General features: G+C 47.8%; 11 protein-coding genes across 11 annotated transcripts; 4 read left to right on the forward strand and 7 right to left on the reverse strand.

Annotated features, from left to right (window-relative positions):
- Positions 1-3,055: 3,055 nt before the first annotated feature.
- On the reverse strand, positions 3,056-4,089 carry B0J16DRAFT_331107 (uncharacterized protein). Its single transcript, XM_046126536.1, has one exon. The coding sequence runs from the start codon at positions 3,922-3,924 to the stop codon at positions 3,391-3,393; it is 534 nt and encodes a 177-aa protein (XP_045990415.1). The 5' UTR covers positions 3,925-4,089; the 3' UTR covers positions 3,056-3,390.
- A 91-nt stretch (positions 4,090-4,180) lies between these two features.
- On the forward strand, positions 4,181-4,805 carry B0J16DRAFT_367816 (uncharacterized protein). The gene has a single exon (XM_046130155.1). The coding sequence runs from the start codon at positions 4,389-4,391 to the stop codon at positions 4,770-4,772; it is 384 nt and encodes a 127-aa protein (XP_045990416.1). The 5' UTR covers positions 4,181-4,388; the 3' UTR covers positions 4,773-4,805.
- Positions 4,806-4,839: 34 nt separating this feature from the next.
- B0J16DRAFT_331109 (uncharacterized protein) lies at positions 4,840-5,904 on the reverse strand. Its single transcript, XM_046126537.1, has 3 exons — positions 5,787-5,904; positions 5,120-5,724; positions 4,840-5,063 (listed from the first exon to the last, which is right to left on the reverse strand). Exons 1-3 carry the CDS (start codon positions 5,836-5,838, stop codon positions 4,974-4,976), a joined length of 747 nt encoding a protein of 248 aa, XP_045990417.1. The 5' UTR covers positions 5,839-5,904; the 3' UTR covers positions 4,840-4,973.
- Positions 5,905-6,070: 166 nt separating this feature from the next.
- B0J16DRAFT_392549 (glycoside hydrolase superfamily) lies at positions 6,071-8,901 on the forward strand (the record flags this gene model as incomplete). The annotated part of the gene is made up of 2 exons (XM_046132005.1): positions 6,071-7,186; positions 7,235-8,901. Exons 1-2 carry the CDS (start codon positions 6,436-6,438, stop codon positions 8,899-8,901), a joined length of 2,418 nt encoding a protein of 805 aa, XP_045990418.1. The 5' UTR covers positions 6,071-6,435.
- Positions 8,902-9,271: 370 nt separating this feature from the next.
- On the forward strand, positions 9,272-11,003 carry B0J16DRAFT_331114 (P-loop containing nucleoside triphosphate hydrolase protein). The gene has a single exon (XM_046126538.1). It carries the CDS (start codon positions 9,445-9,447, stop codon positions 10,903-10,905), a length of 1,461 nt encoding a protein of 486 aa, XP_045990419.1. The 5' UTR covers positions 9,272-9,444; the 3' UTR covers positions 10,906-11,003.
- On the reverse strand, positions 10,982-11,537 carry B0J16DRAFT_331115 (uncharacterized protein; the record flags this gene model as incomplete). The annotated part of the gene is made up of 1 exon (XM_046126539.1): positions 10,982-11,537. A coding segment is annotated over exon 1 (251 nt), but the record flags the coding sequence as incomplete, so codon positions are not given.
- A 793-nt stretch (positions 11,538-12,330) lies between these two features.
- On the reverse strand, positions 12,331-13,806 carry B0J16DRAFT_392552 (uncharacterized protein; the record flags this gene model as incomplete). The annotated part of the gene is made up of 6 exons (XM_046132006.1): positions 13,524-13,806; positions 13,406-13,476; positions 13,140-13,357; positions 13,012-13,093; positions 12,670-12,958; positions 12,331-12,623 (listed from the first exon to the last, which is right to left on the reverse strand). The coding sequence occupies exons 1-6, from the start codon at positions 13,555-13,557 to the stop codon at positions 12,331-12,333; spliced, it is 987 nt and encodes a 328-aa protein (XP_045990421.1). The 5' UTR covers positions 13,558-13,806.
- Positions 13,807-13,987: 181 nt separating this feature from the next.
- On the forward strand, positions 13,988-16,204 carry B0J16DRAFT_379230 (uncharacterized protein; the record flags this gene model as incomplete). Its single annotated transcript, XM_046130984.1, has 2 exons — positions 13,988-14,407; positions 14,456-16,204. The coding sequence occupies 2 exons, from the start codon at positions 13,988-13,990 to the stop codon at positions 16,202-16,204; spliced, it is 2,169 nt and encodes a 722-aa protein (XP_045990422.1).
- A 228-nt stretch (positions 16,205-16,432) lies between these two features.
- On the reverse strand, positions 16,433-17,857 carry B0J16DRAFT_379231 (uncharacterized protein; the record flags this gene model as incomplete). Its single annotated transcript, XM_046130985.1, has 1 exon — positions 16,433-17,857. One exon carries the CDS (start codon positions 17,855-17,857, stop codon positions 16,433-16,435), a length of 1,425 nt encoding a protein of 474 aa, XP_045990423.1.
- A 626-nt stretch (positions 17,858-18,483) lies between these two features.
- On the reverse strand, positions 18,484-20,387 carry B0J16DRAFT_367822 (uncharacterized protein). Its single transcript, XM_046130156.1, has 2 exons — positions 19,848-20,387; positions 18,484-19,795 (listed from the first exon to the last, which is right to left on the reverse strand). The coding sequence occupies exons 1-2, from the start codon at positions 20,258-20,260 to the stop codon at positions 18,526-18,528; spliced, it is 1,683 nt and encodes a 560-aa protein (XP_045990424.1). The 5' UTR covers positions 20,261-20,387; the 3' UTR covers positions 18,484-18,525.
- A 775-nt stretch (positions 20,388-21,162) lies between these two features.
- Positions 21,163-22,710, reverse strand: B0J16DRAFT_45416 (Alpha/Beta hydrolase protein). The gene is made up of 4 exons (XM_046133887.1): positions 22,075-22,710; positions 21,969-22,026; positions 21,582-21,921; positions 21,163-21,532 (listed from the first exon to the last, which is right to left on the reverse strand). The coding sequence occupies exons 1-4, from the start codon at positions 22,515-22,517 to the stop codon at positions 21,330-21,332; spliced, it is 1,044 nt and encodes a 347-aa protein (XP_045990425.1). The 5' UTR covers positions 22,518-22,710; the 3' UTR covers positions 21,163-21,329.
- Between the last annotated feature and the right edge of the window lie 15 nt (positions 22,711-22,725).

Here is a 22,725-nt window from a genome sequence, read left to right on the forward strand (position 1 = left end):
CTCAGCTACCTGCCCTGCAAGGTACACCAAAATTAGCCTCCTCAGACCTCGTCACCGCTGGGTAAATCCTTCCTGTTCATTCTCGCTCGGTAATAAAAATCTACAAAATGGGTGAGAAGGGACATTTCCATCCTTCTCGAGATTGAAAAGATTTCTGTTATTCTATTATTAACTATTAGACATGAAATGTATCATGTACTCGGGGTTCAAATGCAGCACGCCGCTCAAATGAACATCAAACCCATGACAATAGCCATCCAAGTACAACCCATAGCCTGGTATCTGTTGGCTCCTGAAATAGACACTGGCTCTTCTCCAGCCTTCGAGGAATCACCGCCATGTGTCGACTTGGGCGCCTCAGCCTCATTGGTGACTACTGCTTCCGTAGCAAGGGTCGTTGAAGCGGCTTCATGGCCCTGGGTAACAGGTGAAGCGTTACCTGGCTTGGGTGCTGCAGTAATCGACTGAGCGACGTGACCTTGCGTGGGGTAAGGCCCGCCATGGTTGTTACCCTCTGGTGAGTGGTGGATGGAATCAGAAGCCTGGACGTTCTCATGATCTGGCTGGGGCTTGTTGTGCTGTCCTTGAGATGGAACGGGGGCATATGAATGACCATACTTATAATCAGGCAGTGAGGCACCATGTGTTGGCTGAGCTTCAACATGGACATTATGGCCGGTACCAGTTGGAAGATCGCTCACATATTGCGAATGTACGTTTGTGTGTGAACCCGCTGTTGGCTGAGCATCGGCATAGCCATTATGCCCGGTGGGTGTTTGATGGTTGTCGATACTACCATATGCGCCGCCGTCCTCATGGTTTGGTGGCAAGTAGTTGTGAGATCCTGTCATGGGCTGAACCTCAACATCGCCACCGTGGCCAGTACGTGTCTGGTAATCGTTTGTGCCACCAGAAGAACCCTGGACGACTGCGTTGGTTCCACTTGGGGTATCACAGGAAACTGTCTTGGTAATGACATATCCTCCTTCAGTGACGGTGATAACCTTCGAGGGCGGCAGAGCATATTGAGATGTCGCTGTGACAGGGAGGCCATAGTCTGGTACCGTCTCAGAGCTGGCAGAAGACGAAGCTCAGCCAGGGTAGAGGTTGGTTGGTTGTGGACCAACTCGGATGTTTCAGTAGCAGCCTGTGTTTCTGTTGTGCAAGGAGAAGAAACGGCAGAGTCTGACTGGCTTGCAATAGAGCTTGACTCGGATCCTGGGGGAATATCATGCGTCATTGTAGCTGAGGCGGTCAAGGTAGTCGCAGTCTCTGATGGCTGAAGAGTTGATGTAGGTGAAGTAGGCTCAGTGTTGGACGAGTCATCGCAGTCGTCTGTTTCTGTAGGGACTTCACTAGTACTGCTGGAGCCCGAATCAGTTGTTGTGGTCCCAGCGATCATAGTCGATGTCTCAAAAGACGCTGATGTCTCCAGAGAAGCCGTCTCCAAGATAGTGGTTGTTCCAGAAATAGTTAGCTCTTCGGAGGTCGTTGCTGTCTCAGGGACAGTAGTGGCCTCCGAAGTACTTGACTCCGCGGGGATAGTGGAGATCTTAGCGGCAGTTGAGGTCTCGGTGCTGGTGGTAGCGGTGCTCAAGACTTCGGACGTAGTGGCAACTGTAGTAGACTCGATGGAAGATGTCACTTCAGTTGAGTCTACAGTGGCTTGCGAGGTAGCCACCGACAAAACCTCTGATGTAGGGATTTCTGAGGATGTGGTTTCCAAATATGCAGTCGTGGTTGATCCAGCCTCGGTTGTAGGTTCCGATGTAGTAGCTTCAGCAGTAGTCGTGGGTTGTGGTTCCGGGTCAGGTTCTGCCTTGACAGCAAAATCATAGGCAGGATTAGACCTAACCCCACCAGCCGCAGCATACAAGTTGCAGTCGTTGAAGCCCGAATTATACACCGCAGCGACGCAAAGGGGAAGGCTGGCACATGCATCCAAACATGCGTCAAAGCTTAGCGTCCGAAGAAAAGATAACGGAATTGCAGCATTTGGTGTAGATTTGCAAATGACAGTGAACTTGGTGTTGGTAGGCGCACTGGTGTAGCTACCGCCCATTTGAGCGCATGTCAGTGCTCTAACAGACAGTGGATTGTTATCTGCTGAGGATGTCGGAGCGGCAGTTGCTGTTGAGGCACAGAGGGCCAGGATGCTGTGCCGCAGCTTCATGTTGAGAGAGCTAGTGGAGTTGCGTTACAGGAGCGACAGTAAAGTGATTAGACCTGAAGAACATGGGGAATTTGGCCATGCGTGCTTTGTTTATAACCCAAATCTCGTCAACGCTTCCCAATCCCCTATATCTACATTGAGTTAGCAACGTCGTATCCCAACTGTGACTGTCACTGCAATATCGAGATTTCCTTCTTTCGATCTGGAGAATGCTGATTTGGACTTTTAGTCACAAGCCAAACCAGGCTATTGAACGCGGCGCAGATACCCGATCAATAGTTTCTAGAGCGAGATTACGATGCTAGCTGGATCTGGATTCCAAACAGCCAGCCGCAGCCTCCCGAAGCCACGCCAAGAACACCTGAGCTAGATAAAGTACATTAAGAATGGCCAACGCCAGACTCTGATGCTTGTCTGCTGCAAGGTGCAGGATAGGTTAATCAAGTTCTCAGTTGTCGTAGGCAAATGGCTACTGGAGAAGCCTGTCAAGCGTAGTGGTCAGGGTACGAGATGCTGCAGTGGTTGAACACGATGCCAATTCACTGCGGCTGAATCGCAGCAGCAGCATTTGCATAAGCATCAACTCACGATGGGTCCAAAAGAAAATCTGATTTAGTTTCTCATTGTTGCTAATTAATCTGAAGCAATGAATCAAGGAAAATCCTGTAATCGCAGCATTAATGGCCGTCTCATCCGGATTAATTGACTGAAATTGGTGGCGGTAACAGCTCTGACAAGCTTTTTTAGCAACGGCTGCTAGACCACCAGCTCAGTCAGTGGACCACTAGCGTAGAGACTCCAGGGTATGGGATTCAGCAATGGGATCTGACCATGGCAGGACAACTCATGTTGGCCGGTAATTGACCTGGTGTATAATGGCTTGTTTTATTCTTCTTGTACTTCATATTTAGCCATTAGTTGAATTACCAACGAAGAGTAAATGCTCTGAGTCTCGCACACGTCATCTATCTTTAATTGCTGTCATTCTGCCTGCAATTGAATTTATTTTCAAGAAACCTTGAACAACTTGAGATCGTCGCCAGACACTTAATTTCTTTCTTGTAGACTTGCCCATTAAGTCATGGTAGCCACTGGTCCTTCATCTTATTAGTGGTCAATCTCCTCAAGTAAGATTTCGTGAAACAGCTTTCGTATGCCTCCGATATGGGCGAAAAACTAGACCGAGGCTGGACTTCTGATGCGGGATAGTCGCGAATCTATGCTGCAGCATTGCCATGTTTAACTTCTTCCAACAATCCGGAAAAGCCGGGAACACCACTGTTTGCCATAGTCTGGATGAAGAAAGACTGTTCCTCCAGCCACTCTCGGTCATGACCAGCCTCCGGGATCTCCATACCTGCTTCTCTGAGCGCTACCATTGGGGTGAAAGTGACCATGATGAGTCTCCTCATTTCCTCTTCGTCAGTCCAATCCTCGCTCTCTGCTGGGGAGTCCATCCCCAGGACACTGTACCAGCTCGCTTCGATTGCTTCGGCAAGACGGTCAAAGTGTATTTTAGACCTGTTCTCAGACGTGCGGACAAAGCCGATGATACGATTGGAGGTACCTGAATGAGCTTCGCCAGCCACGAAATAGGTATTATCCTCATTTTGTTCGGGAAAGAAGCGAATATGGACGAAAAACCTCGGTGTGTTGAAACGGTTGCAATGTGAGTCAGTGATTCTTTTTGCCAGGCGGCGTCTCTGGTCACTGCTGAGAGGGCAGGAGTGATGAACCTGATAGAAGGGCATGATTGCGAAATCGGAGGGACTGAGTAAGACTGTTTTGTGGTGGAAGTAGATTCTGTGTTGGGTTCCTTGTTGGGAATGTTGACAGAAGCGGGGTTGATAGAGGTTACGCCGACGTCAATATGCATGTTGGCTGCTAGTTCCACGCCAACCTATCAGACCGAAGTATGAAGAATGATAACGTCTTTTCACTGTAAGTGCTGTACATCGTTGGCGGGACTTTTGCAACAATGGGTAGCCGTGTGATCAAAAGTGCTGTCTATTAAGTATTCATTGCGGGCATCTTATCTCCAGATGTGTCAGCAGCAAACCCTAAGTAGTAATGGCCGGTCTCGTAAAATCACCTTCTAGAAAGCGTCTAGTTACGAGGTGATCCTGTTGGTTTTGAAATGTGTATATATAGTAGCCACACTTTCCGAGCATCCATCATACCTCTGCATAGTCAGCGCCAAAGCTAATTGAGCATCATGGAAAATCAACCTCCTGCAGTCCACTACACCGTTGATCCATCCACCAACCCAGCCCTCTGGCCACCACCCGCCCCCTGGCCACCACCCGCCCCAGACATAGAGAACGCCGTCATTTACAGAGTCGATGTAATATTCATCAACATCAACGGCAATTCCAATCTTCGCGTCGTTCGAACCGGCACCGACGAACATGTTCACCATGCTGTCATGCAAGTTACAAAGCACATTGCTCGGGGCATTTATCGGATCGTTAGCATGAATGTTAGCGAGTATTCTTGTGTGGTGGTTATGGAGACTGAGAAATCGATGGAAGAACTTGGGTCCCATGGATTCCCCTGGGATAGGGGGAGTAATCCCCAGCCGGAGGTTGTTCTGAGATGATTGACAATGGATAATGGGATGGCTTTTACATTTCTTTTTTTTTTAATTTTTTTTTTTTTTTTTTAATTCTATCAAGAATTGTATTGAATTATATATATCTCGCCTCGAGCTTCCAATCTGTCTTTCCACCAGTAACGTTGACCATTTATAGAAAGAAATCATCTATTATTCTGATTCCTCGCATAGCCGTAATCAAAGCCATTACCACGTCTCAACATAAGGTCGAATATCAATCTCCTGTGTAAAAGCCGATCGATGCTGCGTATGCAAATTCCAATACGCTTCCGCAATCTACAAAGCAAAGTCAGCACAACCCTCAAACAATCAAACCTTTGCGAAGAACTTACCGCGTCAGGACTAATCTTCCCATCCTCAACACCCTCATTTGCCGCCCACTCTTTCGTTCTCGGAATGTCAATAACACCATCAATAACAGCATGAGCGACATGAACGCCCTTTGGTCCAAACTCCCTTGCCAAAGATTGATGCATCGCGCGTTGTCCCCACTTTCCTGCTGCGAAAGTACTAAACTGCGCACTTCCCTTGATCGAAGCTGTAGCGCCTGTGAGGATCAGTGTGGGAGGGTACTGCGAATTTGGTACGGCGTCGAGTAAACGGGGGATTGTAGCTTGGGCGAAGTGGAAGAATGATCGGATTGATCCATCGATGGAAGCATTGAGATCTTTCTCTGTAAGCTCAAGGAAAGGTTTCTTTGCGAAACCGCCGCTTCCGACGTTGTAGACTGCCGCCGCGAGATGGGAGTCTGGAAATTGTTTGTTGATGTCGTCGAATGCCTTCTTCAAGGATGCCGGGTCTGCGACATCTGCAGTAATGCCGATGGCCTTGCCTCCAGCGTTTTCAACATCTGCGAGAGTAGATTCATAACTCTCTGGGCGGCGAGCAAAGAGAACAACAGGATATTTCTGAGCGAAGCGCAAAGCGACAGATCGACCTGCGTTTGTCAGTGGTGAGATCAAGATAGCGGGGTTCGAAGTGGGGTGGAGGTAAGCCTACCTGTACCTGGGCCGACGCCTGCGATGATAGCGTAGAGGGATTTGGAAGCCATTGTAAGTATTGGATTGATTTGTTGTTTGAGATGGAGGATGATGGAGGTCAGATTCTTATTCTGTCAGATTTGTGATTTCTTATATATGATTGAGACTGATCTCATTGCTCAGCAGAATTATGTCATCTGCTTATAAATATTGTCCGACGCTACTGCAACCATTTCGCGTTTCGGCAAATTCAAAGAAGCCCGACTCATCAATAAGCAGTCTAGGAGGTTAAAGAAAATAACCGACAGAGATGGATATTCGATCAGCAAATATTATGGAAACCAGTCTGGTGTAATTTTGACCTGCGTAACACTCCATACTCAAGCAAACGGCCCACTTGAGCTCAAGGCAGCTTCTCGTTTACACAGCGGATCCATACCGGCTCTAGGCATCAATCTCCAAAATCTTCAGCTTCAGCCTTGAGCAGGTGAAGAATTACCATAGCGTCCAGTTTATAAGAACCAACGCCAAGGAAAATCATTTGCGAACAACCAACGAGATGCTGGCCGTGAGTCAATGTCTCCATCATGTCACCCCATTTTCAAAATTAAGTGTCCATTTACGGCCCGAGTCTTGGCGCTAAAACAACCATAAAACCAACACGCGCCATGACTTTCTTTTTTGCATCACGATTTGCAATTATGTGGTCACTCTATCGACTGGCAGCTCTAATCCTGCCATTACTACTCCTCTGGAAACTCCTCGTTAGTGCTGCTGAGGACAACCAAAGCCAGGGTGATCCATATGCGATCCCATCATGCTCTGGTAATGGCCCTATGAAACGAGTCGTGGGATATTATCAAGACTGGAGCGAAAGTGTTTACTGCGACAGCCCAAGTCCTGAGGATATTCTAGATGGCGTCTACACTCACATCAATTTCGCCTACGCTGGTATCGATCCCCGGACTCTGAAGATCATTCCGCATTTCAGAAAGGACACAGAAACGTATAAACGTCTTGCGGCGAAGAAGAAAATCGATTCTAACCTGAAGATTTTTATCACAGTCGGTGGTCCACCTGCCGATGCGGAGGACTCGACTACTTTGGCGTTTTACAAGATTGTTCGGTCGGAGAGGAATCAGAAGATCTTTATCAGGTCGTTAATTTCTTTTCTGTGGACGTATGATTTAGATGGAGTCGATATCGACTGGAGATACTCGTTGTCTGCAGAGATTATCGAGTACTATGATTATCTCCCTGTATTCCTACGGAACTTGAACCATGCTCTGAAGCAGACTAGCCGAAGAGGTCTCAGTATTGCCCTTCCAGGTTCAGACAGGCAGAGACTTACACACTACAATATGCCAGAAGTCGCCAAGCAGGTTGATTTTATCAACTTCAGGACACACGACCTGCATGGTAAAATATCTATATTCCTGTGACTTCACAATACTAACGCCTATGCAGGCGTTTGGAATGGCCCCGAGTCATGGACATGGCCAGGCAGCTATCTCTATTCCCACACCAACCTATCAGAGGTCCAAACGGGTATACGCGTTCTTGGTGGCGCGCTCGTTGATGGGGGGGTTGATATTGGGAAGATCAACATGGGTCTCGCATTCTACACTCGCACTTTTACCACGTCGAATCCTAACTGCTCAGAACCCTTTTGCAAGTTCGACTCAGGCGGCCCAAGTGCCGACTGCATAAACACCGTCGGTCTCAAATCAAATTCTGAGATCAAGAAGAAGTACTTGGATGAAAGGCACCAGGTCGAGCTTGACACAATGGGCGCTGTGAAGGTTATCAAGGATAGTCGAGAGTGGCTTACCTTTGATGATGAAGACACCTGGAAACTCAAACTTGAGTATGTTCGAAAGATTGGAGCATGCATTGGTGGTGTTGTGGTTTCTGATATCAACCATGATACGAAAGCTGGAGACTTTTCAAGACAATTGGAGAAAGTTACAAAGTACAAGTCAAATGCTGTGTTCACTTATTTGACTCTGGACAAGAGACCTGGAGGTGGCTATGACTCAAGATGGGTTAGCGAGCCGAAGGATAAATGGATGTCTCGATTGAAGGCTCTCGCCAATCTTTTTCAAAAGGCCCCTCCTGGTGGTAAATACAGCCACAACATCACCGACAAAGTAGCGCCCACAGGACCGTCGGAGTATGCAGACAAAACCATCGACCCGCCTGCGGACGCTATACTTGCAGAAAGAACTGTTCGAGACTGTGGACGTTGGCACACTGTCCAAAGAGATGAAGACTGCGCTCGCATCCTCGTGCCAAACAACATCACTCTTGATGTTTTCGCCTACGCCAACCCATCAGTCTCGCCAACGAACTGTACAAAAAGCCTCATCATAGGCCAGACTTACTGCGTCGGCCCAACACACGACGTCTTCCCTGCCAAACATCCAAACCTCGCACAAAATAAATACGGTTGCTACGCCCGAGAATTGTACTCGAGACATTCTGTCCTGCACTACGATTTCCAAGGTCATCGCAGGGGGATGACGGTTGTCAGATGCCAACTATACTGTCTGTCCGAGGAGGCAGACAGGAACCAAGTCTTTGGTCTGCAGAATGGGGATACATGTCTTTGCGGGTCCCGCCTAGTCATGAATAGCCAGCGCGTCGACGATTCACAATGCGCTATGCATTGCAGTGGCGATAAGAGACCAGGCTGCGGCGGTAAAAACGCTGTTCAAATATACAGTAACCTCGAATACTTACGTGTGGACTCAAAGGAAATGGGCTGCTTTACGCACGATGAGAAGAAGCCGGTATTAACCGGAGATAGCTTTGAAGCAAAGGATATGTCCGACGATGTATGCGGTAGCTACTGCTCAGACAAAGGCTTCGCGTTCTTCGGGATTAGTGAGGATACCACGTGTCTTTGTGGTGATGGATTGGCTAAGTGGACCAAGAAGGTGGCTTGGGAGGAATGCAATGTTAACTGTATGGTGCGAGAAGCTCCAGTATGTGGCGCGAAGGGTAGAGCGGAGGTTTATATGTTGAATATGCCCTTGAAGGAGATCAAGGAGCAGAAGCTTCGGGTTGAGATTTCGGAAAAGATGCGGGAGCTTGGGATAGATGCGCAGAACAGGTACCTTCTTGCCACTTGAGATGGAGGTAAAATGTATGATCTTGTTTTGAATGGCAGTGGGACGGGCACGGTTACCTTAGGGTGTTTACTGGGGCTGTAGCGCTGTGACTAGCAACAACAGCTTCCTCTTAAGGGAGCTAGCTTCCAAAATGATGCAGCGATCAATTCCTGCGATAATAATGCACATCCATTTTGTATCCGTATGGCTCAATGGATATTTGTTTTTCCCGGTTACATTGAGATCTCAATCAGATCGTGTATCAGCAAGATGACACGCTGCAAACTCAATTGATGTGCAGCAATTGGCAAGGATACGCGATAAAAAGGGGGCGCTAACTCTAAAGCAGCAAGCGGTCAAACGCGGCATCTCCAATATTGCCAAAACTTTAACAAATCTCAGTGAATCTGGGTTGCATTGCATCATAAGAACATCGCTTCAACCAATTGTACAACATTCTTAATCCTTGTCGCTCGTTAACAGATGTGATTACATTATCTCGCACTGCATTCTTTCTACTCTTAGTGTGGCCCCTTCAATGGGTGCGCTCATCCTCAATTGAGTATGTCACACCGAATACCAATCGGTCCAACAGCCGGCCCTCTTCTCGACCCCTGGACCCATGGAATCGCCATCATCCGCGACATATGCTCCCGTTGGTCAGAGCTCGACATTACTCAAATCGGTTCCTTAATCGCCATAGCCGGCACGGTTCCTACAGCATGGCGCTTCCTCAATGGCGCATGGCATGAAGTCTACGGCACAATCCGTCGTTTCTTCCTCGCATCTGTCACAATCCCCGGCGGCGATCCTCTTAACAGGAGTGTCGTAAAATGGATTCTTGCGAATAGAGAAAGACATTATCGTTCTTTCCATGGAAGGACTGATGTTGGTCAGAATGGTGATCGGGCTGCTGCGTTGAAAAAGACGAAGCATTCGATTCAGTATTCGCCGCATTGGAATACGCGATGGCTTTTCTGGGAAAGAAATTTGTTCCTTGTTACGAGAAAGGTTAATGATTTTAGTTCGTCTCTGTCGGATCCTAGTTATGATGGTATTGGTGGTGAGGAAATCACCGTGAGTTGCTTTGGATGGTCTGCGGAACCGATCAAGGCATTCATCGAATCATGCCGCGAGTACTCGGATCGACAAACGCAATTCTTCGTTATTATATATGCCCGCGATCGGTATGGATTATCTTGGAAACCGAAAGCTCGCAAACCGATTCGACATTTGGAAACTGTTCATTTCGACAACGAGACTAAACAGGAGTTGCTTGGTGATATTCGAAATTATTTGGATCCCAAGACTCAGAAGCGGTATCAGAGTAGGAGTATGCCTTATCGACGCGGTTATCTCTTCTACGGACCACCCGGAACTGGAAAGTCGTCTTTATCTGTCGCTATTGCTGGAGAGTTTGGTTTGGATCTTTACGAAGTCAAGATTCCCAGCGTTGCAACGGATGCGGATCTTGAGCAGATGTTTCAGGAAATTCCACCTCGGTGTGTTGTTTTGTTGGAGGATATTGATGCGGTTTGGACAGATCGCTCAAGCCGTCCCAATTCTGATAATGGGCACGATAACGGTTCTGCGCCAAACTGCACTTTATCTGGCCTCTTGAACGTCCTAGATGGAGTAGGATCCGTGGAGGGACGAATTATTATAATGACGACAAATCACCCCGAACAGCTCGACAATGCGCTCGTCCGACCAGGTCGGGTGGACATGAAAGTCCTACTAGGCAACATCAGCCGGAAATCAGCAGAAGAGATGTTTATCCGCATGTTCTCTCCCGATCTGGGCTGCACTTCACATCTCGACATGAACGAAATTAGAGAATTGGCGGGGCAGTTTGCCAAAGAGATTCCAGACGATACGTTTACGCCTTCGCTGCTGCAGGGCTTCTTTCAGTTACATCTTGAGAGTCCGCATGATGCGGCTTCGAGTATTGGGGGTTGGGTTAAAAAGGAGCTTGAGAAGAGCTCTGAAAAGGAGTTTGAGGTTGTTAATGGGAGACGAAAGTAGGGGATAATCAGTGTATATTGTGTATTAGAATTGGAATGGGTCTTGGTGCGGGTTTCATGGGTTGCAAGATAGATGGGTTAAAATGAAAGTCAAAATGGTATCTCTACAATCTGCCTTATCTCCAAAGTCTATGTCCAAACAAAACGCCCATATAATACAGTGTCAAGCCCTTTAGCTACATCCACCACCACCGCCTCCATCACCACCACTGCATCCACCTCCACCATCACCACCCCAACCACCGCCATCGCCCCAGAAACCTCCCACGTGGCCTGCACCTTCACCAACGTGACCATATTTGCGGTGTTTCTTGTATTTCTTTGGGTAGCCGTAGTTGTAGTGCTTTGCGGCGTAGCCCATCGCTGGTTGGGGATGGTAGTCGTACACTTGTTGTTGTTTCTTTTTTCTGCCGAATGGGAGACACATTATTGTGGTGTTTTATGGTTGTAGAAATTCTGTGTGCTTTGGGATTCAAAAAGAGAGTTATTTTGGTATGTGTTGGTTGCGTGTCTGAATGGTTGGTTGTTTGAATGTTATTTGAAGTTTGGATTGTTAAGAGGTAGAATTGAGTTATGGCTTGGGTATTTCTGTCATAGATGTGTTTTGGATGATGATTAAAACCTCAGACTTGGCAGAATCATTCATCTATATATACAAAACCCCAGCCATACAATCATCCAAATGACGTGGTTTCGGACATGCTATCAAGGCTGAGTGATCACCTCGCACTTCTACAATCCTTCCAGAAGTTCTAGCGTCATGATTCAATCCACCCGCACATAATTGGTTAGTTCCAGCGGGCTGTGTAGCTTGATTAAGGGGAAGAATTGACCATCGCCCAGTCATTACCCTTTTGGGACGAATTGGCTGTCAGCCCTGTGTGCTGATCCTTTCCGCATTTGGGGGCAATGCTGCGATGATCGGCGCGGGACGAGATCATGCCCCGCCTTGTTGCTGCGCTGCTGCGCCATGTCGTGCGTGGATGCGAATGCGATGGATGGTTGAATGAAAGAGGAATTTATTGGGCGAGATTAGGTGGCTTTAGGCACGCACTTTTGGAAGGAATTTGTTGGTTGTTTCAGAAGACGCGACGCAAAGTGGGTAACAACCTGAACCCGATGGTACCTAGGGTACCCTGAAAAAAAAAAAGGTCTCGTGCAAGCATAATCTTATCATCTCCATGACGAGCAAGCATTGGATTCATGATACCGGCTCGTCATGGAGATTATGAAATTATGCTTACTACCTTTTCTTCATCCTGTTCTGCCTGGGGTCAACTTTAAAGTCAAGTAGGCAGGATAACAAATTATCATGTTCAGCAAAGTGGTTGAATCTTATGATTCGAATGACCATGTCCTCTAAAAGTCGTTGGCACATTCCCGCAGCTGCACACTGCAGACCACGACCATTTACCCCATAAATCGACTAATAGTCCTGAAAGACCTCCTTCTCGCCAGCCTCAATCTTAGCCCAAGCCTCAGTCAAAAACTCCTCAGGCTGAGTAAACTTGTAATCAGGCAAGAGCTTATTCCACTCATCAGAAACGTGAAAAGCGCTGTCCCCAAATGCAAGAAGGCATCCCTTCCAATAGAATGTCGCAAGTTCCTCACGGACTTCTTCAGGGATAGATGGATGATCCATCTTTGGGATCCAAGAAGTGTTGACTTTACCAGCGAGAAGGTCATTGGTCTTTAACTTCTCAACAGTGAATGTTTTACCTAGAAATATTAGAAATGCTTATTGTGGGGAAGACGGTAAAGATACCTCTGATTTTCTCTCCTAGAGCTACTAGCTCGTTCATGGTCATGTATGAACCTCTGATACCGCTCAAAAGAGGCCATTCTCCTTCATACTCAATGGCTAGAGCGGTGACCTTGGCAGCGTCTTGGACGGTGGTGAGAGTTACGAGCGCTTCACCATCGTCAACTAGTGTGGCGCGGCAGGCGCCGAAGTTGATCGGCGTTTCGAACATGGTAATATGCTTGGATGACTTGTATGGGTAGGTCATGTAGTTGGTGAACCAGCCGTATTGGAAGAGTGTGTACTCGATGACCTGGAGACTTCAGTTAGCGATTCATCTACTACTTCTAGGAGGTGCTGTCTTACCTTCTTGTCTTTGTTGATCTCGGCCAGGTACTCTCGAGTTTCCTTTTTGAAGTCATACCAGGGAAGGTTTTCAAGCTTGGATCTAGAGTCCGTTAGGACGGACGGCATACTGATGACTAGGGACTTACGAAGACCATTCGCTAGGCGCGAATCTTTTGACACCAGCCTTAACAGCTGCATCGATCAAGTTTCTCTGGGCGGGCCATGCAGTCTTATCTCCAGCCGGGACAGAGATGAAAGAGAGCACAGTGTGTACTCCATCAAAGACCTTTACAAGCTCATCGACATTTTCGTAGTTTGTCTTGAACCATTTGACTCCTGGGGCAACTTCCTTCTCGGGGGTGTCCTGGATCTGTAAGCCAGGATACTTCTGTTTTGATATTTAGCTGCTTACCTTTCGCGAGAGAATGATGATTTCGTGCTTGTTTCTGGAGAGGAGGACGTCTATGACTTCCCTTCCGACGTCTGTGGTTTGTTAGTAGACTGCTGTGGATGTTTGTTGGTGGACGTACTTCCAGCTCCTCCAACAATTGCGATTTTGACCATTTTGAAATTTACTGTTTGTTATCTTGAATATGTTTGTGTAGAATAATTCACAAGATTGAGTAGACATTATTCCAGCCGGTTCTTATAGCGAGTATCTTCAACATTGCTATTTGCTTCATTCCGCCATTTCTCAGGAGCGTCGTTCTCGTCCGCCGATGATACCATCGCCAAGACGGACTCGGTCTAGATTGCTTGAATCTGGGAGTCAAAATAAACGAGCCAGTCTGACGCCATTTCTTGGGTGCGTTATTCTCGCATCGTATAGGCTAAGGGTCGATCCTTCCTGCTTCCCCGACCAATCAGAATTGAAGACGATTACAAATCATCTCCGGGAAGTCGGCGGACGAAGACCTTCCACCGTCAGCATCCATCCCTTTATTCCCTCCTTACCCATACCATCAATAACTTCCGTCAAATTACACAATCAAAAATGGGCGACCACATTTCATTGGCTCCGGAACCAGCCCCGAAACGGCGGAAGCTCCGCAAAGGGACGCAGTCATGCTGGGAGTGCAAGCGGCGGAAAGCCAAGTGCATATTCTCCGACAGTCTTGGAGTTTGTGACTCGTGTAAGAGACGAGGCACTGATTGTGTGAGTCAGGATGCGGATGAGAATCCCCCACCGCTGGGGAGTAATAAGCATCTTGTTGATCGGCTGGGAGAGGTTGAGGCGTTGGTGCAGCATTTGCTTAAGGCGCAGAGTAATGAGAGGCGGTCGGATGATAGGCTTGCTTCGCCGGAGAGTCTTGGGTCGGGAGGGCGGAGTCATGATGAAGACCGAAGACGATCTGATGCATCTCCTGCTTTTCTCACCGAAACTATTGTTGATGCTCACAATGGCGCGACCACAGTGGGTCAAGAAGACACAATCGCCATGGTAGACACTGACATATAATAGGACGCCATCACAAACATCACACCAAGATCAGAAGACTCAATACCATCTGGTGCCACCGAAGGCCCTTACGATGATCTTTACACAGAGTTGGTCGCCGCTTGGCCCGGATCCGACGATATGGCAGTCATTCTAGGCCTCCCGATTGAACCATCACAAATCATCCGCGCACTTACCTGCGCTCCCCCAAAAGACCGCACGTCCGGTTTTCCATCTCCAATAAACTTACTTCGCCTACCACCACGAGGCTCACATCCTGTCCTCGTTGCACGGAAGATGCTTGTCCTGGCTACATACCTCCAAGGTGTGCCGATAGCATCTGAGAAGTACCTCGACAAGCTTAGCATCAGCTACGAGACCATCATGGCAAGACTGATCAAAGTCGCACATAACAAGGTTACATGTGATGATGATCTTGTTTCGTCTCTCGAAGGCATAGAGTGCATTATGCTTGAAGGGCTCTACGCCAATTATTCAGGCGACCTACGCCGATCGTGGCTTGCGGCTCGTCGGGCCATGACGATGGCTCAGATGATGGGGCTAAACAGAGGGTTAGCCCCTTCATCCTTTAGAGGAGCTACCGTTGATATCGGCGATCTCTGGTTTCGAATTCTCAATTTCGATAGATACCTTTGCTTGATGCTCGGTCTTCCACAAAGCTCACCCGACGAACCTCTTCCTCTCGTGGCAGACCTTGAATCACACCCGGCTAATCGCAAATTACAAATTCTTTGTTCGGTCGCCTGTGCGAAACTGTTAAACCGCAAGACTGTCGACCTCTTCAATCCGGAAATCACAAAAGACATCGACAAGATACTTCGCGACGCTTGCACCTCGATGCCGGCGCAGTGGTGGATCATGCCTAGTCTTACGTTGCATTCCGAGCTACCTGACAGGATTCGTGAAACACATCGATTTAACGATCACCTCATGCAGTATCATCTTTTACTTCAACTACATATGCCATACATTCTAAAGACCGATGGGGGTGAGTCTTGTGGCTACCACAAACTCACTGCCATAACAACAAGCCGAGAAATCCTCACCAGATTTGTCTCCATTCGCACGCTACCTCAAACGAAGACTTATTGTCGGGGAACCGACCTTATCGCTTTCATGGCATCCACTACATTGACGCTCGGCCACATCTTATGCGACCATCGTCATAAAAGGATCGAGGATCACGGATATCACTTTCTCACACAGCAGCGCTTGAGTGATCGGGGTCTTCTTGAACAGGTCCTTTCTATAGCAGAGACCAGCATGCACAGGTTCGAAGACGAGATCTCAAAACGGTTAACCACTCTTCTTCACTATTTGTTGGCTATGGAGGACAATGTTACGGCTGGGGTGAGGTACCATGTGTCGTTTTCGGAAGATACCAAGAGGGATGCCGAGTTGGGTAATCACGTTAAAGCGAGTGATGATGGTACGGTTTTGGAGATTCATCTTCCGCATTGTCCTGTTATCAAGATTCTGCGGAGGGATTCGGAGGGGAAGGAAGCTTTGCCTGTTGTTATGGAGGTCCCTTGGGGTCAGACACCAGCGAGTGGGGCAGCAGTGTCTCGAGGCATCAACTCGGTTGAACCACTGCCAGCTTTGTCACAGGCTATTAGCTCGGGGATTGATGTCAGTGGCGATGTCGGAATATCTCCGCTACTGTCAGATAATCCTGTCGGAGACACGTGGACGTTGGAGGGGTTGGATATGAGCTTTCTTGACAACTTCATAGAAGGGCCTGCTGTTATCTGAACACCAAGATATCTGGATCACGAAGGAGATGTGAGAAATCCAGGACTTTCTCTCTATGCAGAAGGTCAACCGCTTTTACAACGATCTCTCATTATTAATGGACAAAGATACACAACCGCCTACGGTGGGAGAGTGGATGCATGATACTAAACTTGGTGTGTCAGTTGCTTTGTTATGTGGCAAGACCTTCTCCAGTGTCATCTGAAGCCTTTCCCCATATCTACTTCCTCATGGTACAACAGGTTCGTATGCAGCCCTTGTATCAAGAATAATCTTCCCTTGAAAGGCAATCATACATGTGATAATATCCTTATCTCCCTGTTTTACCAAAGGAGTATCCATGGGCACAGCCTGACTCGGAAGACCTTTTCCGCTGGGTATGATGATATAGACTATCTGACCCGAAGCACGCAAAGGTAGGTTCGCAATGTTGGATATCGCCTCACCCCGAAGGAAGATTGTGCATACGGGAACGCAGCAAAGATAGCCGACCAGAGATCTATACATCGATGTACATCGACACCAGCTCTTGACTTGTAAGATCTCAATGGTTGATACGAGCTGGTCGTCCGGAATTGAAACACCTTGACCGTGGTTCGGGTCTAGTGTTTCGATGAGATGTAGTAATTCGTTGACTAATGCCTTGTCGGTCCACATGAAGAACAGGGAATTTAAGCCAACGTTGACACAGTTGCCAAAGTCTGGTATTTCACTCGTCAATCGATGCTGACAGGATAACTTTGGACTCATGGCCAATTCTGCGTGCCCGGCAGGAGTCTTCCAATGCCTGTCCCCGAGATTCCATATCCGACACGCCGTCCAGAAGCCAAGTCTTTTGCGTCCAAACCTAAAGTGTATCGCCATACCGACGTGATCAATGCTTACCCATGTACCTGTCTTGCCAATATTATGGTACCCTTCTTTATCGTTGGTTCCAAGAATTTCTTTCATTCCAAGTAGAAGCCAAAGTGTTGTGTATTTCCTTTGCTGCGGGACTTCCCAGGCAAGCTTTTGCGCATCATCCCCTATGAATCTGTTCCATCTTAGCATTCGCAAACTAGCTATCTTTTCTAGGAAGCGCATCTCCTCTTCGGACATATCGGTGCAGCTTGCGATGGTACAGAGGAACCATTGGTCTAATTCTTTGTTGAACTCTTTCTCAGTGAATGCTCGACTGCTTCGGAAATGCCATCGCCACAGCGCGTAAGCAGAAGAAATGGCCCATCGAAACAGGAACATAACCTTAGTTGTGCCATCATAATCGTCTAGAACTCTGATGCAGGAAAGGTTGATGAAATCTGTCATGGCAAGATTCGCTCGGTCGAGATCGGGACAGGATGACCAGGCGCATGGATGTTGGAGCATGAGATGCATCAGGCCCGGATGATTAATGAGTAGATTTTGTGCATCTGACCTAGCCCATATGTCTCCATGAAGGTGAAATGAATCGACAGCCTCGGGTGCGAATAATAATCTCATTCCTTTGATGATAGAGAGGACTGCGCCTCGCTTGATAGCTCCAGCTAACTGGTCCATCAGTGTGAGGGAAGCGAGGATTGATGCGACGATTGCAAAAGCGAATGCTATTGGGTCTGCGGACCCAAACACGGGGTCTGATGGAAGCACTGCCGTCTGGACTGGTGAGCTGTCCATTCTTGAACGAAGCTAGAGCAGAATGGAATTTTTATGAGATGAATATCGCCAGTTGCGGCACAAATGATAATTGAGATGTGTGTAGAGATCAAAGTTGGGGGAGTAGAAGTACCAATATTGTAGAGCAGACAAGGTAGCCCCATGTTGGACATAGCTGCTGTCATGTTTGTCTCAGAACTGAGAGCCTGATATCGAACCACGGTCAACATTGGGCCTATCAAGTCCCAACTTCATTCAAGTCAGCCACCACATCTCCCAATCACCAGGCGAGCTCGACCGAAAGTGGCTTGGGAAACTGCAGAAGGATTCTGTGAGCAACGCACGGGCCGGAGCTGAAAGACCAACTAGGCGCCGTGCAGAAAGTGGTTGAAAAGATGTAGACTATTGGTTAATGTAATCACACAAGCTGTTCATTTCAACAAGGCCGTCTTATGGGATAAAGACTATTCAACTGCGCCTCTGATAGCCTATAATGGCGATCAACTAACGCTTTTGCGGCTGACCTCGACACTTTCGTGTCATTTGTTTTGTGTTTTGCCGTACTGTACTTAAACGAAAGCTTGAGTCATCTCAATTTACTCCAGATTCCCGACAGAGGATCTGTACGTCACAACATATTTGGGTCACTGCCAAACACAGAATTCTATTTTTCTAGTTATTCTAGACTATCAGGAGAACCTAGTCAACGTAGAATGACGTGGATACAATTCTTCTTCCGGCAGAGGTAGGTACCTATTATCACGCGTCCTTCTTTCACGCTGTGCCTTTTCGCGTTTAACTGCTTCCAATTCAGGGAGAATGAGTCTTCTTATGGCATCCTCAACAGTTTCGAGAAGTTTGGGGTTGTTTATATTTGAGCGTGATTCTGGGTTGGCCTTGGTGCTCCGGGTAGATTTCGGACGATCATGCTGCCCAGGACGTGATATGTCTGCACGACGTTTAGTCCGAGGTCTCCTGTTGGCATCGGGTATATTCTCTGAACCACTGGGTTGGTATACTGAATCAGCCAACTTGTACTTGGCTTGTGATGAGTGTGTTGAGTGTTTCCTGCATCGTCTCACATCGGATAGCTCGGCTGCCAGTGGTAAAGGCGGTGGTCCAGTGGATATGCTGTAGCTACTAAGACTCAGAGTTTCCGGCAGCTCATTTGGAATCGGGACCCTCTGTTTGGTTTCTTCTTGTCTTCTTTCAGTCACTGCATCTTGAATCACATTTTGTTGCGATTGTCGACTTCCCTGTGTGGCAGCGCCAGTCGCCATAGCCATTTTGGAGCCCGTGGGAGTTCTTGCCCGAGCTCCCTTGCGACGATAGTTCTCAACATTATGTGCAGTGAGTTCTCGAGACTTGTCAGACTTGGCGCTGGGTATTTCATGCCTCTCTAGCTCTAGGCTGCTGCCGTCCATACATTGCTTGTCGGTCTCTATAGGTTCGGCGGTATCGAGTATGTCGAAATTTCCAGCGACAGCGTCTGCCTCGTGTGCAGTCATTGACATGAACTGCAGACCTGCTAGATCCTTATAAGACTGGGATGGCATACGTGATGGTATCAGAATAGTATTCCGACTCGGCTCACAGGTTAAGTCAATGAGATCCTCAACTGGCTCCATGGTCTTATTATTTAATAGCAGGGTGGAGTGGTCAGACTCTCTCCGAGGTGGTAGCTGCCGAGGCTTCCGAGTTTGGGCTTGAGTAAGAGCTCGGCGATAGGCCCGCGTGTTGATGAGTTCGTAATCAAAGTCAAATTCAGTTGTGCTCAGTAAGCTGTCGCGGTTCTCCCAGTCTGCATAGATGCTATCAACTGTTTCCTTGTCAAGGGAGTCTAGGATTGTATCGCGGCAACTCCAATATGTCGGGATAAGAGCTGTGATGTCCTCTTTGGCGACTGTTAAAGCACCTTGCTTCTTGGCTACCAGGGCCCGAACCTGTCGCATCGAACTCCTTTGATCTTGATGTTAGTAAGAGTGCATGTCGGGTTTCTAGATTGACGTACAGGTTTAAGAGTTGAAGTAACAGCAGAATACTCTCTCGTTTGCGATCAAGGCGCCCGAGCAATCTTTTCATATCGTCTTCCTTCCATAATACCATAAACCGAGATTTCCAGTCACTTCGATTGAAAAGCAGCTCGAACTCTTGTTTGATGCATGCCAAAGTCGCACGGCAACCCTTGACTGCAATTGAAAAAACATCGTCAACCTTGCATCGTGATATTGCTTCTTGATTGTCCCGCAAGGCGTCCTCAACACCCTGTAGTACGCCTTGAATTAATTGAGCTTCTTCAGCTAGATCCGAGAGCGTGTCGGGTGCGTCGGCGATTGTGCCAACGATATGTTTGACATGAATTGCGCACTTGAAGACAGCAGCGGCCAACGCGACTGAGGCGCTGGTGATGCTAAGAGGATCCATCACACGCCTGGGATACCCTGGTAAGGCACTTGGCAAATAAATGTAGTATCTTCAGACGAAAACTGTCAAAGTGCTGAGATTAGAGTTCACCAAATTCAGTTGGAGGCCTGCTTACATTTGTGTTGGGTCTCAACCTCACAAGGTGGCGATGCAAAAGAACGGAATGAGGGGTTTATAGTCGACAAAAACGTCCAACGAGTCACGGGGGCTGATGTACTTCTGGCCAATTAATCCTGAGTGATGCTGAGCCATGGTTCGAGGTGCGTTAGTCGCCAGCCTGATTCGATACGTATAGCCCGCAGTAGATATTGGACAACAACCGTAAGCAGAGCCTAGGTTGTCAGTCTTTTTGCTTAGAGTAACACTACCTCAAAGGGGGATTAATATTACATCATCTACCCATGGTATGTCAATAGGGTCATGTTGACAACAAGTGGCCAATCGGGTTAGTGGGGAGTAAAGTTGTGGCCTGCATGCACGAATGACCTTGGTATAAAGCTTCACAGAGAACTGGGGCAGTAGTGGTTTCTCACCTTGACCTACTGCATTTCAAGTCAACTATCACACCACAACCTGAAGCGTCCATTCGCGCGTGTACCATTTACTTCTTCGAAATTGCCGCCCCTGTTCCGCTGGGTCCACGTCCTCGACAACATCATCAAGGTACACGCAACATACTTCCGCACACGGTACCAATGGAACTTGTCGCTACGTGCGGTAGACTGTCCGTTGTAGTCTGCCTTGTCAATGCAACATGTATCGACCCAAACATGATGGAAGCACAATACGAGAGCAAAGTTACAAGTGGCCACCATTTTGGCATACCCAGGCCTGTCTCGGATGCCGTTCTGATTATTCACGTTGATCTCCTGAAAGTTTACCTCATCGCTCGCTCTGCCCCATCGATGGGACAGAATTGCGTAAGGTGGCGTTTCCCTAGACCGAGGGGCGCGCAGGTGGGAGAAATACTTTCGTTTCCGAAACCAGGTCATCAACGTGACAATAATGCGAAACTCAATTCCATATCCTCCCAAGTTTATACACTCTATCCGAGCGACACTACAGTCAACTACCTTTTCGTCTGCGTCGCCAGAAAATTGTTAAATCTTTCGAAGAATTGAATGCTTTGCGGCGACTCTGTCAAAGTAGAAGCAAACCAATGAGGAACACCAGCATAACAGTGAACTTCAACATCAACGCCATCATTATTCAAAGCCTCGGCATAAGCCAACGCGTCGTCGCGTAGAGGATCAAGCCCGGCACATTGAATAACTAAATCACATCAGCAACAGTGCTGCCACTCCCATCAATACAGACTCACGTGTAGGAGGCAGCCCCTTGAAGGACTCTGCAAGAAGAGGAGAATGTCGATAATCAGACTTTGCATCAGGCGTATAAGCGTCCCAAGCATCTTCCATTCCCAATGTGTCCAGGACGATGTCGTCGTGGTTTTGGATGTAGCTGCCGTATTCGTACTTGTCTCTGGGGAAGTACTTGGGATGGCATGTTGGGAGGAAGTGGAGGACTTGGGCGATGACGCCGGAGATTTTATGCTTTAGACACATGAGGGCGAGAGAGGCGGCGAGTTGACCGCCGGCCGAACCACCGCTGATTATGATACGTTCAGGATCAACTCCTAGCCTTTCTGCGTTGTTTTTGCACTTGATATCGTTAGCTTACAGGACTCTTGAATTTCAATGGAACTTACCCAGATAAGTCCGTCGTAACAATCGTTTATCTGTGTCGGAAACGGATTCTCAGGCGCCCTGGTCTCATTAGCCTTGCCGTCATAACCGTCCAGAAATAGGACTTACAATCGATAGTCGACACTGACAACAACGATATCTGGATTCATCGCCGCATAAACATTATCCACTCCATCAACCTCATGACGTCCGAGACACCACTTCCCACCATGCATCCTATACATCAAAGCAGCATCCCGGTTAACTTTCGTACTCTTATATACTTTCAACTCAATCATGACTCCCCCTCGTGTGGGAATTTGTATAAGTTCCGTGACGATATCTTTGTATCGGTCTGGTCCTTTGGGTGGCATCACAGCATCAGGATCGCCTGCTACTGCGCGCATACTTGGAAAATCGGGCTGAGCATTGAGCTCCGAAAGTGCTCCTCGAAGGAACGGCTCAGCGGCTGAGTACTCGGGAGACTTCTTGGAGAGGTGCCCATATTTGGGGAGAGATGTAAATGGGGTTGTTAGGTCGAAGTAGTCGGATTTGGTTTTTTCGAAGCCCATGGTGACTTTTATTTATTCTAGAATGATTATGATGTTGTTTCCGCTGTGATTCCAGTCGTCTTTGTCACTTTATATATCCTACTTTTCGCTTCTGTCAAAAGTATTATTGGCAGTTGATAGGGAATGATTCATAGTGAGTACTTTCCTTTCGAGTTTAGCGTCAACAGGGCAGATGCAAACAGGCTAAGCCCAGATCCGACTAGTGCAT

This window comes from Fusarium flagelliforme (genome assembly GCF_020744385.1).
Source record: "Fusarium flagelliforme strain FIESC 12 MPI-CAGE-AA-0113 chromosome Unknown B0J16scaffold_1, whole genome shotgun sequence".
NCBI classification, from domain to species: domain Eukaryota; kingdom Fungi; phylum Ascomycota; class Sordariomycetes; order Hypocreales; family Nectriaceae; genus Fusarium; species Fusarium flagelliforme.